The 15,609-nt window shown below is 42.6% G+C and overlaps 1 protein-coding gene across 7 annotated transcripts in view; it reads right to left on the bottom strand.

The window, feature by feature from the left end:
• The window catches only part of STRN3 (striatin 3), a 100,536-nt gene that overhangs the window by 62,748 nt on the left and 22,179 nt on the right, over positions 1-15,609 (bottom strand). For all 7 annotated transcript variants that reach the window (XM_040333572.1, XM_040333571.1, XM_040333570.1 and 4 more), the window contains exons 2-4: positions 10,866-10,969; positions 6,602-6,675; positions 4,220-4,301 (exon numbers count right to left, since the gene is read on the bottom strand). In XM_040333572.1, coding sequence (XP_040189506.1) covers positions 4,220-4,301; positions 6,602-6,675; positions 10,866-10,969 — 260 coding nt within the window. The remainder of the gene's footprint in view (positions 1-4,219; positions 4,302-6,601; positions 6,676-10,865; positions 10,970-15,609) is intronic.

Here is a 15,609-nt window from a genome sequence, read left to right on the forward strand (position 1 = left end):
GAAGGTAACACCCCCCCCCCCATAGACATCGGCGCCTGTAATTAGTAAATCTCCTAAATCGTGCAGGTTTAGGAGATATTTCTTGCACCTACAGGTAAGCTTAATCTAGGCTTACCTGTAGGTGGCAAGATGTGTGGTTGGGTTTACAACCACTTTAAAGTCCTTGTACAATTATGTAATCCATTCTGTTAAAAGATATGGATGTGCAGTGTCTCCTTGTATAACTTTATTGTGAAAGGATACCTTATTTACAGCACTGATGGGCGCTCACGCAACCTACCGGAGGTCTTCTTCCCTGCTCTGCACAGGGAGGGACTGAGATCTCCGCTGACATCAGCCCTGCTCTGAGCACTGTCTGCCGGGAGGAAAGGCGAAGATCTCTGGCAGGTCACGCGAGCGCCCAGCGGCGCTGTAAATAAGGTATTTTCCATAATAAAGTTACGCAAGGAGAAAAACTACACATTATATAACCTTTTTTACAAAATGGATTGTGTTTTTACAAGAGCTTGAACTAGGGCTTATTTTGGGTATAGGGCTTATATTGCAGCCATCCTAGAAGATCACCCTAGGTCTTATTTTCGTGGGAAATCATATTTCCAAGAAAAATTAAGGTTTCCCATTTAGAATAAGCTATCAGGTTAGTAAAACAGCGATATCAGAACCAATTCAATCATACAGTGTATGTAGATTTGCAAAACAATGGAATAAAGGAACATTCCTGAACTTTGTTTTGTTTATCTCATGGTTACTGTCAAATTGTGTCAATGCATGTTATCTCCGCTTGCAGAGCTTAGATTCATTGAGTTTACCAAAAATTTAAATATTGCAGCATATAAAGCCTCACGCTACATAACCAAGCTCGCATACTGAATAAACTACATTTATTTAATGCATCTTGAATAGAAAACAATTTTTAGACAGATGTTTTACACCAAAAGCATAATAAAATAAATTTGATAAAAAAAAAAAATATATATATATATATATATATATATATATATATATATATATATATATATATATATATATATATATATATATATATATACACACACACACACACACTGAGGAAAATAAGTATTTGAACACCCTGCTATTTTGCAAGTTCTCCCACTTCGAAATCATGGAGGGGTCTGAAATTGTCATCGTAGGTGCATGTCCACTGTGAGAGACATAATCAAAAAAAAAAAAAATTCCAGAAATCACAATTTATGATTTTTTAACTATTTATTTGTATGATACAGCTGCAAATAAGTATTTGAACACCTATCAGCTAGAATTCTGACCCTCAAAGACCTGTTAGTCTGCCTTTAAAATGTCCATCTCCACTCCATTTATTAGCTGCATAAAGACACCTGTCCACCCCATACAATCAGTAAGAATCCAACTACTAACATGGCCAAGACCAAAGAGCTGTCCAAAGACACTAGAGACAAAATTGTACTCCTCCACAAGGCTGGAAAGGGCTACGGGGAAATTGCCAAGCAGCTTGGTGAAAAAAGGTCCACTGTTGGAGCAATCATTAGAAAATGGAAGAAGCTAAACATGACTGTCAATCTCCCTCGGACTGGGGCTCCATGCAAAATCTCACCTCGTGGGGTCTCAATGATCCTAAGAAAGGTGAGAAATCAGCCCAGGACTACACGGGAGGAGCTGGTCAATGACCTGAAAAGAGCTGGGACCACCGTTTCCAAGGTTACTGTTGGTAATACACCAAGACGTCATGGTTTGAAATCATGCATGGCATGTCAAGGCCCGTCTTAAGTTTGCCAATGATCATTTGGATGATCCAGAGGAGTCATGGGAGAAAGTCATGTGGTCAGATGAGACCAAAATAGAACTTTTTGGTCATAATTCCACTAACCGTGTTTGGAGGAAGAAGAATGATGAGTACTATCCCAAGGACACCATCCCTACTGTGAAGCATGGGGGTGGTAGCATCATGCTTTGGGGGTGTTTTTCTGCACATGGGACAGGGCGACTGCACTGTATTAAGGAGAGGATGACCGGGGCCACGTATTGCGAGATTTTGGGCAACAACCTCCTTCCCTCAGTTAGAGCTTTGAAGATGGGTCGAGGCTGGGTCTTCCAACATGACAATGACCCGAAGCACACAGCCAGGATAACCAAGGAGTGGCTCTGTAAGAAGCATATCAAGGTTCTGGCGTGGCCCAGCCAGTCTCCAGACCTAAACCCAATAGAGAATCTTTGGAGGGAGCTCAAACTCTGTGTTTCTCAGCGACAGCCCAGAAACCTGACTGATCTAGAGAAGATCTGTGTGGAGGAGTGGGCCAAAATCCCTCCTCCAGTGTGTGCAAACCTGGTGAAAAACTACAAGAAACGTTTGACCTCTGTAATTGCAAACAAAGGCTAATGTACCAAATATTAACATTGATTTTCTCAGGTGTTCAAATACTTATTTGCAGCTGTATTATACAAATAAATAGTTAAAAAAAATCATACATTGTGATTTCTGTTTTTTTTATTATGTCTCTCACAGTGGACATGCACCTACGATGACAATTTCAGACCCCTCCATGATTTCCAAGTGGGAGAACTTGCAAAATAGCAGGGTGTTCAAATACTTATTTTCATCACTGTGTATGTGTAATATATATATATATATATATATATATATATATATATATATATATATATATATATATATATATATATATATATATATATATATATATATATATATATATATATATATTAAACATTGATTTTTATCCACCCTGCCAACATCCATGTGCACTGTAAATTGCCTCCAGCATTGCATATGTTTCCTCTAGCTGGAGGATGCCATTTTGCTGAAGCCCAGAGCCCCTGAAAAGCAGTAAATCATAAAGCGGAACTAAACTCATCAATTTCACTCTTTCAAAAAAAGAAATACATTACTGGAATGCCGGGAATGCTAGCTGTCAAATTTGCTTGTGTTGGCAACCAAACTGTCAAACCATCAAATGGCTGGTGTCATAACTGATCACATGTGCAGCACCACGGCAGTTGCAAATAAAACAGAAGTAGACTCCTTGGCTGTAAAGGATAGGAGGGTTTAATTCCACTTTAAGACTGTCAGCAGATCGGTCTCTACAAAATCAGCAGTGCCTAAAAATGGAGAGTAACTGAGCATGTGCAAAGCAGGGCGAGTATGTATATTACTGAATTTTAAACAGTATAGATACTTATTTTTAAAGCGATTGTATAGTCCCATAATTTTTTTATTTTTTTTTATTGTTGTTGCCTGTAAGGCAAAAGGCATAATGAGCTAGTATGCACCACATACTAGCTCATAATGCAATACTTACCTTAGAACGAGGCATCGGTAACTCACCTGGTCCACGCCGAGGGAGATGACATGTTGCCTTGGCGTGTCTTCCAGGTATCGCAGCTCCAGCACTGAGTGGCTGGAGCCGCAATGTCGTCACTTCTTTCCGGCATCTGCTGGGCCTTAACCTGAGAATCCCGTGCGCATGCACAACCACTTTAATGTGTTACATAGATATACCTGCAAAAGGGGCCATCCTGAAGTGATCTAGCAGGACTTCATTTTCTGACTTAAAGCGGTGGTTCACCCACACTAACAACATTTTACCATTAAATTAGGCATAGTAGCGCGAGCTACAGTATGCCTGTATTGATTTTTTTATCCCCGTACTCACAGTGTAATCCTCTATAGAAGATTCCGACTCCCCGCGGGGAATGGGCGTTCCTATCAAGAGGGAGGATGATTGACGGCCGGCTATGGCACGTCACGCTCCCCGAAGATAGCCGGAACAGGTCTCGGCTCTTCACGGCGCTATACGGCGCCTGCGCACAGACTATGCGCAGGCGCCGTGAAGCGCCGAGTCCTATTTCGGCTATTTCCGGAGAAGCATGACGTGCCATAGCCGGCCGTCAATCATCCTCCCTCTTGATAGGAACGCCAATTCCCCGCGGGGCGTCGGAATCTTCTATAGAGGATTGCACAGTGAGTCGCGCTACTATGCCTAATTTAATGCTATAAAAAAAAAAAATGTTTCATTAGGGTGAACCACCGCTTTAAGTTCCACTAACTTGCTTTGCTACTTGTAGCTCTAGCAGATCTTCCCACTTTGCCTCCTTCTGTCTGCATAAAATGGTTATTGTCTAGCTCACAGAAAATAACAGAACTTCCAAACAATCTAAAAGTGTCACATTAGCCAAATCTACCATAGAAGTAAACACTCTTACTTACTGTCTTAAAAGCTGTCGTCCTTGCTTCCACGTCAGCTGACTATTCTGAGGTCCCGCAGGAATCTCTGAATCTTTGGTTTCTTCTGGAAAGGACAGTAAACATACAGCCAGAATGAACAAAAGGATAGTTAATCTGGCTTAGCAGCAGATTCAGTATTTATAAAGTCACCACTGGATTTTATTACAGTGCACAAGTCCATGGAGCCCTTTCAACTCCCAGCTTGAAAAAGCAGCAGAGGTCCACACTGACCCAGCGACTGGTGTCACCAACAGTTAAAGAAAACAAAAAAAACAAAACACACACAAGACCTGCCATTGAAAAATAACGGCGTGATCCTTTATTCAGAAAGTTATGGGATTTATTCAGGGTATCAATGAAGCGATTATGTCTGTGGAGTAAGTTATAAAGCAGGTTACTCTAAACTGAACCACATTAACAAATGCATAAAAAGACAAAATCTCAATCATGTGTCCTGGGATTAAAAGTTAAAGTAGAAGTTACTAAGAAACGAATTCTAAATCTACTTAGAACATTCTAAAGCCTCATACACACAATCGTATTTTCCGATGGGAATTGTGTGATGGCAGGCTTTTGTCGGAAAATCCGACCGTTTGTATGCTCCATCGGACAGTTGTTGTCGGATTTTCCGACAACAAATGTGGGGTAGCATGCTTTAAAATTTTCCGACAACAAACGTGTGCTGTCAGATTATCCGATTGTGTGTACACAAGTCCTTCGGGAAAAAAATCCAAAGTACAAACACAACATTAGAACAATTTGCCCAAAGGGTGGCGCTAAAGAGCTGAAAAAACACTTAGGCCCAGATTCAGACAGCGGCGCACATTTATGCCGCCGTAGCGAATCTCCTTTATGCTACGCCGACGCAGCGCAGCGAGGCAAGCATGGAATTCACAAAGCACCTCCTCCCAAAACTGCGCTGGGTTTCCTAGGCGCAAGCCGGCGTAGGTGGAAGTGGGCGTGAGCCATGCAAATGAGGCGTGACCCCATGCTGGGCCGAGCGCCATCCAGTGGACGTATCTCAGTGCGCATGCTCACAATCACGTCGGAACAACTGCCTAAGATACGCCGGATCACTGCCTACGGCGTGAACGTAACCTACACCTAGTCATATTCACGTCAAACGTAAACTACGTAAAATACGCGGGCTTGAGTTCCCTGGTGCAGCCCTTTCCATGTCTGCTGCCAAGTTACACCTGCTTTATGGGGCTTAACTTTACGCCGGACGTACAACTTGCACGCACCAGTCGTAGCCTGCGTCGGGCGCATGTACGATCGTGAATCGGCGTATCTCCCTCATTTGCATATTTTAATAGAAAATCAATGGGAGCGCCACATGCGTCCAGCGGAAATATGCGCCCACTCTACGCCGGTGTAGGCAAGTTACGTCGGTCGGATGAAGCCTGTTTTTGGGCGTATCTTAGTTTGTGGGTACGGCGCACAGATACGACGGCGCATATTTGCACTTACACGGCGTATCTCGAGATACGTTGGCGCAAGTGCTTTGCGAATCCGAGCCATAGTTTTGCGACTGTCAGCCGGCAATTGTTTGCCGTTTGTATGCAACACAAGTTCATAGCCAACACCCTTCGGACAAAAGTCCTACACTTTGTCCGATTGTGTGCATCTAGGCATGAAAATACATACCTTTTCTGAAGCCGATTCCGGCCCCACGCTGGGATGTCAGCGAAGGCTTGTGTGTGCGCAGAAGAGGCAGCCGACAACAGAAGTCCCATAGAAACTATGGGTGACGTCACACAGGCATTTCCTAGATATTGTCAGCTGTCTCCTGCACACAGTATCCGCCGCTGGAGACCGGACTGGATCGGCTTCAGAAAGGCATGTATGTATAGCGATTTTTGCTTTACAGGGTTAGATAGTTTAGTCATAGAATGTGGTTGCAAGTAGATTTAGAGTTAGTTTTAGGCTGAACTGTTACCCCTCTGTACACCTGGATATAGAGGAAACAAATCTCTCAATTTTTCTCACCGTATTCCTGGACAGTGCAGTGCTCACTTGTTATTACATGACTGCTGTATTGACCAGGAGCGAGGATTAATTACTATGGGAAAAACAAGAACTGATGCTGACCAAACCGGCCAGCTAACCGAAGGGGGGAAAAAAAGCATGTATAAAAGTTATTTTCTTTTTTAAATGGATTTGGGCTTTAAGCAAGCTCGAATTGCAACAGAACCCGCTGTAGATGGGAGGACAACATTCTCCCATGTTCCTTCTATCAGCATAGACATAGCAAGTCAATTGACTAATCTCCAAAACCAGTTAAAGTTAAAAAAAAAAAAAACAAAAAAAAAAAAAAACACACGTTTGTAAAGTTGCAAATAGACCATCTATAATAAAGCCAACCTGGTTCAAATGCTGGCATCTTCAATTCTCCTTGATTTAACTCTGTGCCATATTTTAATTTATGGTATTTTGCCCTATAATAGAAAAACAAGAAAACAAAAACATGATCAAAATAATAAAAAAGTATACAACAAGTAATATTTCAACCCTCAACACATTTCTCCCTTCCAGAGCTCACAGCCTACTACTGGACCCTAGCCATAGGGTCTCCACTCACTAAAAGTTACATGTAGCCACAGGCACCGTTAAGACATAAAATACTTAACTCTGCATACATTGACATTTTCTTAACCACAGTCAGAACAGAATAGAAACAATTTCAACTCAAGTTTGCATTTTGGGAAAGTTTTTTTTTTTGGTGCCTTTCTTAGCGCAGGGTTTTTGATGGGGGGGGGGGGGGAAAGTGTATAGTGTCTGACCAAATTAACTCGACCCCTAATCTAAAAATAACCCCAACATAAACCAATAAAACCCACCCAAGCTCTAAAATTACCTAAACAAAAACACTTAAGCACCCACGTAAAGGCAAAAAAAAAAAAGTTTTGGATGCAAGAGGGGGATTAGAACTCTGGTTGTATCTGGTTTTTAATTTTATTTTTTGGATTCATACTTACCTTGGTGATGTAGCATCGGTCCGATGCTGCATCTGTCCACTGGCGCCTCTGCACCGAGAAACAAGCGATCAAACACTGCAGATGGCTCGGTTCTCACAGCTCCCAGAGCAGGAGAGCTGCTCACCATCAGTCTGCAGCTCTCTGATCTGCCCCCTCCTTGCTCACTGGCATGTGGGCGGATGCAGACTCTGGTCATGATGGCGCACGAGCCTGGGCCGACTGACGTCAGCAGAGAGGTCACAGGGGTGCAGAATGAACTGCATTCCTGTGATCCATAGGAGAAGTAAAGCCAAACAAGCTTTGGCTGTACTTCTAGTTTAATCTAACCGCATCTCCCATTCAAGAAATCCAGTGACCTCCCTCATGCCCCTAGGGCCGACAACATTGCTTGGAAATTTCAGTGCCACACAATGTCGGGTAACTTCAGGAAGCATGGCGCTTACTGGAGCTGGCAGGAAGGAACATCAGGTGCTTTACTTACAGTACTTTTAGATGGGGAAAAAAGGGCATTAAATTGGAGTAATGTAGTGAATTTCATTTTTTCTTTGTCAAACACCACACAGCTAAGTGTTAGCCACGTAACCAGATGTGTAATCACCGCACAGCATTGTCAGATTTAAAAATCCATGCACAGGTATGTCACCTAAATGTGATTTTGACTGCATTTTTATCTGTAGCTTGAAGATTCTTTTTAAAGCTCCTATCCAGGCAATAAATAGAAATCTCCTACCCCACTCCCTCAGTGTGTGTATAGTGAGGATGTGTTCATCTTACCATGCTCCTTGGTAAAGATACTGGCACTTGAAAACCCTGTGACATCAATCACAGTGTGTCTTACAGACCGATCACTATCAGGAGCTGGTGGGAGGAATTGGAAGGTTGCCCAATATCTCTCAGGAGCCCACTGCCTGCAGGCAGTCCGTGGGCTGAATTCTCCAGAACTAAACCCCTTCAGCACCTGAAGCCTGGATCCACCAACTACAGACAGCAATGACTGAAACTATATGGCTGTGAGGTCACCCAGCAGACAAGATGTAGAAACCTAAAGGCTAATTTTTTAAAGGTCCTGATGCTCACACTTTGATTCTTGTATAGAATGCCCATAAAAAAAAAAAAGGAGATAGATCTCTCTCTCAGTACACTGTTAAAGTTAACCCCAAATAAAGTTCAGCTCAGTTCTAGTAGGTCTTTCCTGACATTTTCTTAGTTGCATCCTACAACAAAAGCCATGGTCCGCAGACAGGGATCGCATTGTTAAAGGCATCAGTCAGAAAAAGTGTGCAAAAGAATTTCCAAGGCATTAGATATACCATGGAACGCAGTGAGGAGTCATCATTAAGTGGAGAAAATATGGCACAACCAAGAACTGGATGTCCCTCCACAATTAAGAGACAAGAAGAAAACTGGTCAGGGAGGCGGCCAAGAGGCCTACAGCAACATTAAAAGCTGCAGGAATATATGGCAAGCACTGGCTATGTGGTACATGTGACAACAATCTTCTGTATTCTTCATATGTTTGGGCTATGGGGTGGAGTGGCAAGTCGGAAGCCTTTTCTTACAAAGAAAAAAATCCAAGCCTGGCTACATGTGGGAAAATGTGTTATGGGCCGATTGAACCAAGGCTGAACTTTTTGGCCTTTATTCCAAAAGGTATGTTTGGTGCAAAACCACTGCACATCACCAAAATAACACCATACCCACTGTGAAGCATTGTGGGGGCAGCATCATGCTTTGGGGTTGTTTTTCTTCAGCTGAAACAGGGGCTTAGTCAAAAGGTAGAGGGAGTTATGAACAGTTCCAAATACCAGTCAATATTGGCACAAAACCTTCAGGTTTTTGCTAGAAAGCTGAACATGAAGAGGAACTTAATCTTTCAGCATGACAACGCCCCAAAGCATACATCCAAATCAACAAAGGAATGGCTTCACCAGAAGAAGACTAAAGTTTTGGAATGGCCCAGCCCTGAATTTAATCTGTGGTGTGATCTAAAGAGGGCTGTGCACAGAGGTCGTCCTTGCAATCTGACAGATTTTGAGTGTTTTTGCAAAGATGTGCCATGCCAATAGATTCATACCCAAAAAGACTGAGTGCTGTAATAAAATCAAAAGGTGCTGCAACAAAGTATTAGTTTAAGGAAGTGCACACTTCTGCAACCATATTTTAGTTTACTTCCCTCCACCTAAAACAGCAGGGTCTGGATCAGTCAACCAGAAGGCTTTTCTTGATCCCTGACTTTTGGGACCCTTAACACACTGGTATGCTTTTGCTGCACTTTTTCAGGTCAAAAAGTGCATGAAGACTATTCCACATTAAAACCTATTTAACTGTTCACACTGCAGGCGGGCTGCACTTTGAAAAGTCCTGCATTCGTCATTTTTGGTACAGTTTGTATAAAGCGCACCAAAAACGCATCTTCCACTGTAAGTCAGAGAACGCATCAAAAGTGCTTCAGTGTTCAGTGTTCTGCTATTAAAGGGCTGCTTTTTCTTTGCAGAGTGCAGACTGCTATAAATAGCAAGTGAGGATTTGCATAAAAAGCACATTTATGCTTTAGGGGTGATGGAGATCTACCTGGACAACATTGAAGAGATCAACAAAGATCACCAGAGTGCAGCATCCCCCCCCCCCTTTTTCATTTTAAGAAATTAACTAGCAAGCCCTCAATAAATAGTAAAAAAAAAAAATCTACTAAAACTAATGCAATGTCACTGTATAAATAAAAACGTAGCCTACCTTAAACGTTAGCTTCAGCAAGAAACTGCCATTCACTTTCATTCACATTTTTTTTTTTCATGCCTAGGGAATAATTGATCACTCCCACAAGTCTGATGCCAGAGTTCACATGAAAGCAGAACATCTGATACTGCATGCCGATTTTGAATAGTTTCAGGCTTGTCTATCTGCTCCGATTTCTGACCAGTGCACATAGGATGTAGGGCAGCATAGAGGGTGGTCAGGAGCAGAGTACTGTACAGGGTGGTCAGGAGCAGAGCACTGTACAGGGTGGTCAGGAGCAGAGCACTGTACAGGGTGGTCAAAAGAAGATCATGGCATTGGGGGCGGGGGTCAAAAAAATAGAATGGTACAGTGGTGTCAGGAGGGCATCAGAGGGGTACACGTTTTTTTAATGCAGAGCAACAGGGAAGGTGCACCTACATGTCCTGGTCCCTGCCAACAATCCTCTCTCACCTTATATTCCCCACAAGACCTTTGGAATGGAGGGGGGGGGGGGGGGGGGAGTGGTTTGGCATAATCGCGGAAGAGAAATAGCGTGTGTGTACTGAGAAGAACCCAAATCTGGCTGAGCTATTCCGGAGGCTTTCCCCACCCCGTGAAGCCGCATGTATGCAAGGACTGCCTCTGCAGCCTAGGATTGTGTAAGCGTGCGCCTGTGCCCCGAAGAGAAGACGGGTCTAGACTAAGGGCCTCTACACACAACACTGGGTGCCAAGCTGAATGCATTCTTATGCATTAAGACAAGCTGTGTCAGCCGTCTATTGAAATGGTATGGCGCACTACTGCATTTCACTACTCTTTACCTTAACGCACATGTGTTTACAAGCCCCAGTGCTACCAGCTCTACAAAGAAAATTTGAAAGTGCATGGGCAGATTTCACAATTTTATCCTACATACATTTCTCAGGCCTTACCTTTCTTGCTTCAAAGCGTATTCTAACATTTTTATTCTTCGTACTAAATCCTTCTTTAGATTTTCTTGACCTTTTCTTTCACCTTGCAGGAAAGCTATCCGTGCCTGAAAAACAAGTAAAATGTTTTTTTAGAGAACAATTTTTTTATGCTTACCCCCACAAAATCAAAGAGTTTTGGCACACTACTTTACAGCAACTTTTTTTAACGGCTTGTTTTCTCTGGCCTCTGTGCCTATTCTCATCCGATCCTTCGGAAATGGTGCTCCCCCACATCCAGCGGTGGACTGTTCCTGATGTCTTTACATCTATGGCCAGACTATGGGCGCAATGACATCCGCAACAGTTCACCTAAGACTGCTGGACAGGGGGAGCGGTGATGGTTGTTGGTTAGGAGCCGAAGGGATCAGTCTTACGCTGGGAGGATTAGGGAAGTACATCTTGGCTCTCTGAACTCCAAACCCCCAAAACAGGCAGTTAATACATACATACATACATACTACATTAATAAAAAAAAATTGGCCAGAGTTCTGCTTTAAAGGAGCGTTTTTTATTATTATGTTTATCAGGTTTCAGAACGTACATTTAAGACAGAAGTAACTGGCGCAAAGTATGTGGATGTAGCTGGTGATGATACCCACTTAGAACAATTGTTTTCAAGATTTAGAACACCCAGCATTGCCAGGATATTTCACAAATTTAGTCAGGTGTAAGGTAATTTTTTATCCCCCTCCCCACACACAAAAAAAAAAATTATTTTTTAGATTTGGAGGGGGTGGCGTCTATGAAGAAAACTTTGCATTTTGGTGCAAGGTCTGCTTCAAGCCATGAAAAACCAATCTGACTTGCAACTTTTGACTTTCCCCTGAATCTAATGGAGCTTTGTGCATGAGACGGGCATCAAAATGTACCAATTTTTAGGAAGTAGTAAAAGGGAGCATCAGACCTTAGGCCAATTTATGAGTCTAGGTGTGCTTTAAACCAACTAGGAATAATGAACAGACATGCATGCAATACTGTACTAATTGTTTTTCACGAATTGGCAAAAAAACATGATCCATTGAGAGCCCATTTTGATCAGTAGGGCGACTATTCATATTCTCCATTAGAAACAAAAAGTATGTCTGGCATGCAACTTGGCAGCTGTGTGGGCATACAAAAAACACATTTACAGGGGCCAGCCTGAACAGGATCCCGTACAATATGACCCCAAGGTAAAGTTCATTCAAAGTCTGCTGAATCACATCACACCCTGACACATACCTCAGTGATAAATCACTGCGCCATCAAGGGTAGAGAACTTTTGTTTGTTAGGTGCTGGGTTCAATAAACTTCAGGTCTCAGGTGGAGACTTTCAATTTTGTGTTACAGGACAAACTACTGAATAAACCAAAAGAAGTGCCGCAATACTTAAACCGCTAAAGTTTTTAATAATGTGCCTGGTCAAATATATACACACATATATACTTATCCATCAGATCTCTCGTTTACAAAGCAAGCCTAGTTGTGACTATTTCTGTTCAATGCGTCCCAAACTTAGAACCAAAAGTATGTATCATCTGCTAGATCATGGCCAACTGTGCATACTTCACAAATCATGTATGGTGTTTGGTCAAAAATACCACCAAGTATAAATATGATTATGAGCAAGCTCTACCATGAACAGATAATATAAGCAATGCCATAATAAAGCAGTCTGTTCAAAAGAGATATATATATATATATATATATATATATATAAGAAATGAACGTTTAAATATCCACTGTATTCACCAACAAATTTTGCTGAGCTTGTAGAAAGCAGTGCATTGCCCATGTAGGTCAAAGCAATGGGTTTAAAGTATGGGATAGCAAAAAAAAAAAAAAAAGCTACACACACTCTCATATAACATTTTTACCACTTCAATACCAGGCACTTTCAGCCATTCCTGCCCAGAAACAATTTTCAGCTTTCAGCGCTATCACACTTTGAATGACAATTGCGCGCTCATGCTACACTGTACCCAAACTAAATATTTATAAATTTTCTTCCCACAAATAGAGCTTTCTGTTGGTGATATGCGATCACCTCTAGGGTTTTTCACCTCTAGGGTTTTTCTTTTTTGCTAGACAAAACTAAAAAAAGACCAAAAAAAATAAAAAATGTGTGTCATAAAATTTTGTTTTCCCCTTCACTGACGGGCAGTGATGAGGAGACACTGATATGTAGAGAATTGATGGGCACTGATATGCAGCATTGATGGCCACAGAGACTTTGTTGCGTTTATTGCTGGGCACTGATTGGCACAACTGAGGGGGCTGTGCCAATAGTCAATGTTCTGATCAGCGCAGACCCCCCAGCCCCCCCTCGACATGGAGAGCAGCAGAACGGATCTCCCTGTAAGCACGTACCGAGGAATGCCATTTACCGTTTAAAAGGGCTCCTTATCACGATCGGAGATGCGGCGTGTCAGACTGACAGGTGCGCGCAGGCATGTTATCCTGCTGTACATCATATGACGCCCAGTCAGGATAACAGAACCACTTCCTGGCCGTCATTCTGCATACAGCGGGAGCGAAGTGCTGGAGGGGCAAAGCAGAGAGCCAATGACTGACGGTCACTGGCTCTCTGCTCAGTGAAGACCGAAAAACTAAATGATCAGCAGTACTATGTCTAAAGACCTGGCAGATACAGATGCAGCATCAGACAGACTGAACCCGTACCCACCGGGTCTATAGACAGAGTACTGCTGATCATTTAGTTCCGTCTTCACTGATCATCTGCCACTCTAGCACTCACTGAAGTACCAAGCTGTGGAAGAGGTGGGAGCAAATGGCTAAAGCTCTTAGCAGTGCACTGAAAAGCTGATCCATCTGTTGGTCAGTCATCTTGACCTGTCTTGATCGTGCCTTCCTGTGACCCAGAGGAGAAGTATGGCCTGCTGCAGTGCGGGTGAGCTCCTGAGCTGGGCTGTGTGCACCCATAGACACACAGAATGCATTTCAGGCACTACCCCTGCCCCCTCCTCACAGGATTTAACCGACGGACTGCAGCGGGAGGCATTGACTTCTCCAGCTGAGTCTCTTGTGAGAAGAGGGAGTGAAGGGAGAAGACCGGCAATCGAGCACAGCACTGGATCAGGATACAGGTAAGGTGTTTAGTGGGAGTATAAAAGGTAGCAAAACATTTAGCCTTAATGCAGGGATTACATGAAGGAAAAAATGTTTAAACTTTAGAACCACTTTAAGAGATAACTCTTGCCAAAACTGGGTGCAGGTGGGGTCGTCCAAGGGGCACAATTACATATTAACATATCAGACGTATATCGCATTGCTAAAATTTCAATACAGAAAAGCATAACATGATTGTTAAATACTTTGATTCGCTAATAAATGACAGATTTTCAATGCATAAATACTGTAGATCTGTATGTGGTATCAGGTTTTAATTTTTATAGGCACTTTAGCACCTGAAATTTGAAGGGCTGGACAAATAAATAAAGAATTCTGGAGCAACCAGGAACTTTTAATGATCCAAAGAACATAAGCTGCCACAAGAAAAAAATAAGAGGCCTTTAACATTTACGAACAAGCTTCCAAATGTAATTGCATTGGCTACGAGGCTCTGGAGCTAAAATCCCAGTGCAAGGCAATGCATACATTATTATTAGCCTTGTGGTTTGCCAAAGGATAATTGCATGCAAATCCGGCAGGCTGGTTGTACCCAAGTTGATCTTGGTGGATTCAGCGTGTCCACTAATGGTTTGAATCTAGGCTGGTAAAGCTGAACCGGCCAAGATTCGAACCATGTATGGCCAGCCTAACTTGTAGAAAAAAAAAAAAACCCTCATGCGAGCCAGAGCCAAACTTTCGTACGAAAATTCCCAAAGGGTACAAACTCTAAGATTTTTCTTGTATGGGAACGGAAACAATTTTCGTTCAAAGTGTACCGTTTTCGTAGAAAGAAAAATCAGAAAAAACTGTGCATGATCAGCAAAAAAAAAAAAAAAAAAAAAAAAAAAAAAAAGGGCCTTTGTCGAAAGAAAATTCTCGTACCTCGGTTCCAATTTGCTGTGAAACATTGCGAAAAAAGGACGAACGGTCGCCCGATTTTCTTATAGTGTGTACCAGAAGGGAACATGTTTTATCTTTTTGGGAAACAAATGCAAGTATCTTGCTGGTAAAACACCAGTGTCCCGCTTGCATTGGATACATTTAAAATGCCATAGTATGGTTTATCCATGAGTTAATGTGAATGTTTGTCCAACAGCTGTGGCCTTCAGCAGCTGAAAGTCCAGGCCATGGAAGGACTTCTTGACATACAAAGCACAATATATTTCTGTACATTCTAAGCTTATGCTTTCAAAAGCAATGCAAAGTGTGCAGAAGAGGAGAGGATATGATGGAGAATATGTACAAATGATACCCAGTTGTTTATATACCACGTCAGACTATAAGCTTAACACAGGTAATCGGATCTCCAGACAAGAAACTTCTGTACTTTTGAAATGGGAAAGATGCGGCGTGTCAGACCGCCAGGTGCGCGCAGGCATGTTATCCTGCTGTACATCATATGACGCCCAGTCAGGATAACAGAACCACTTCCCGGCCGTCATTTTGCATTCAGCGGATGGGAAGTGCTGGAGGGGCAAAGCAGAGAGCCAGTGACTGACGGTCACTGGCTCTCTGCTCAGTGAAGACTAAATGATCAGCAGTACTCTGTCTATAGACCTGGCAGATACAGCATCAGACAGACTGTAGCTGTACC

Source organism: Rana temporaria, chromosome 13, assembly GCF_905171775.1.
Source record: "Rana temporaria chromosome 13, aRanTem1.1, whole genome shotgun sequence".
Lineage (NCBI taxonomy): Eukaryota > Metazoa > Chordata > Amphibia > Anura > Ranidae > Rana > Rana temporaria.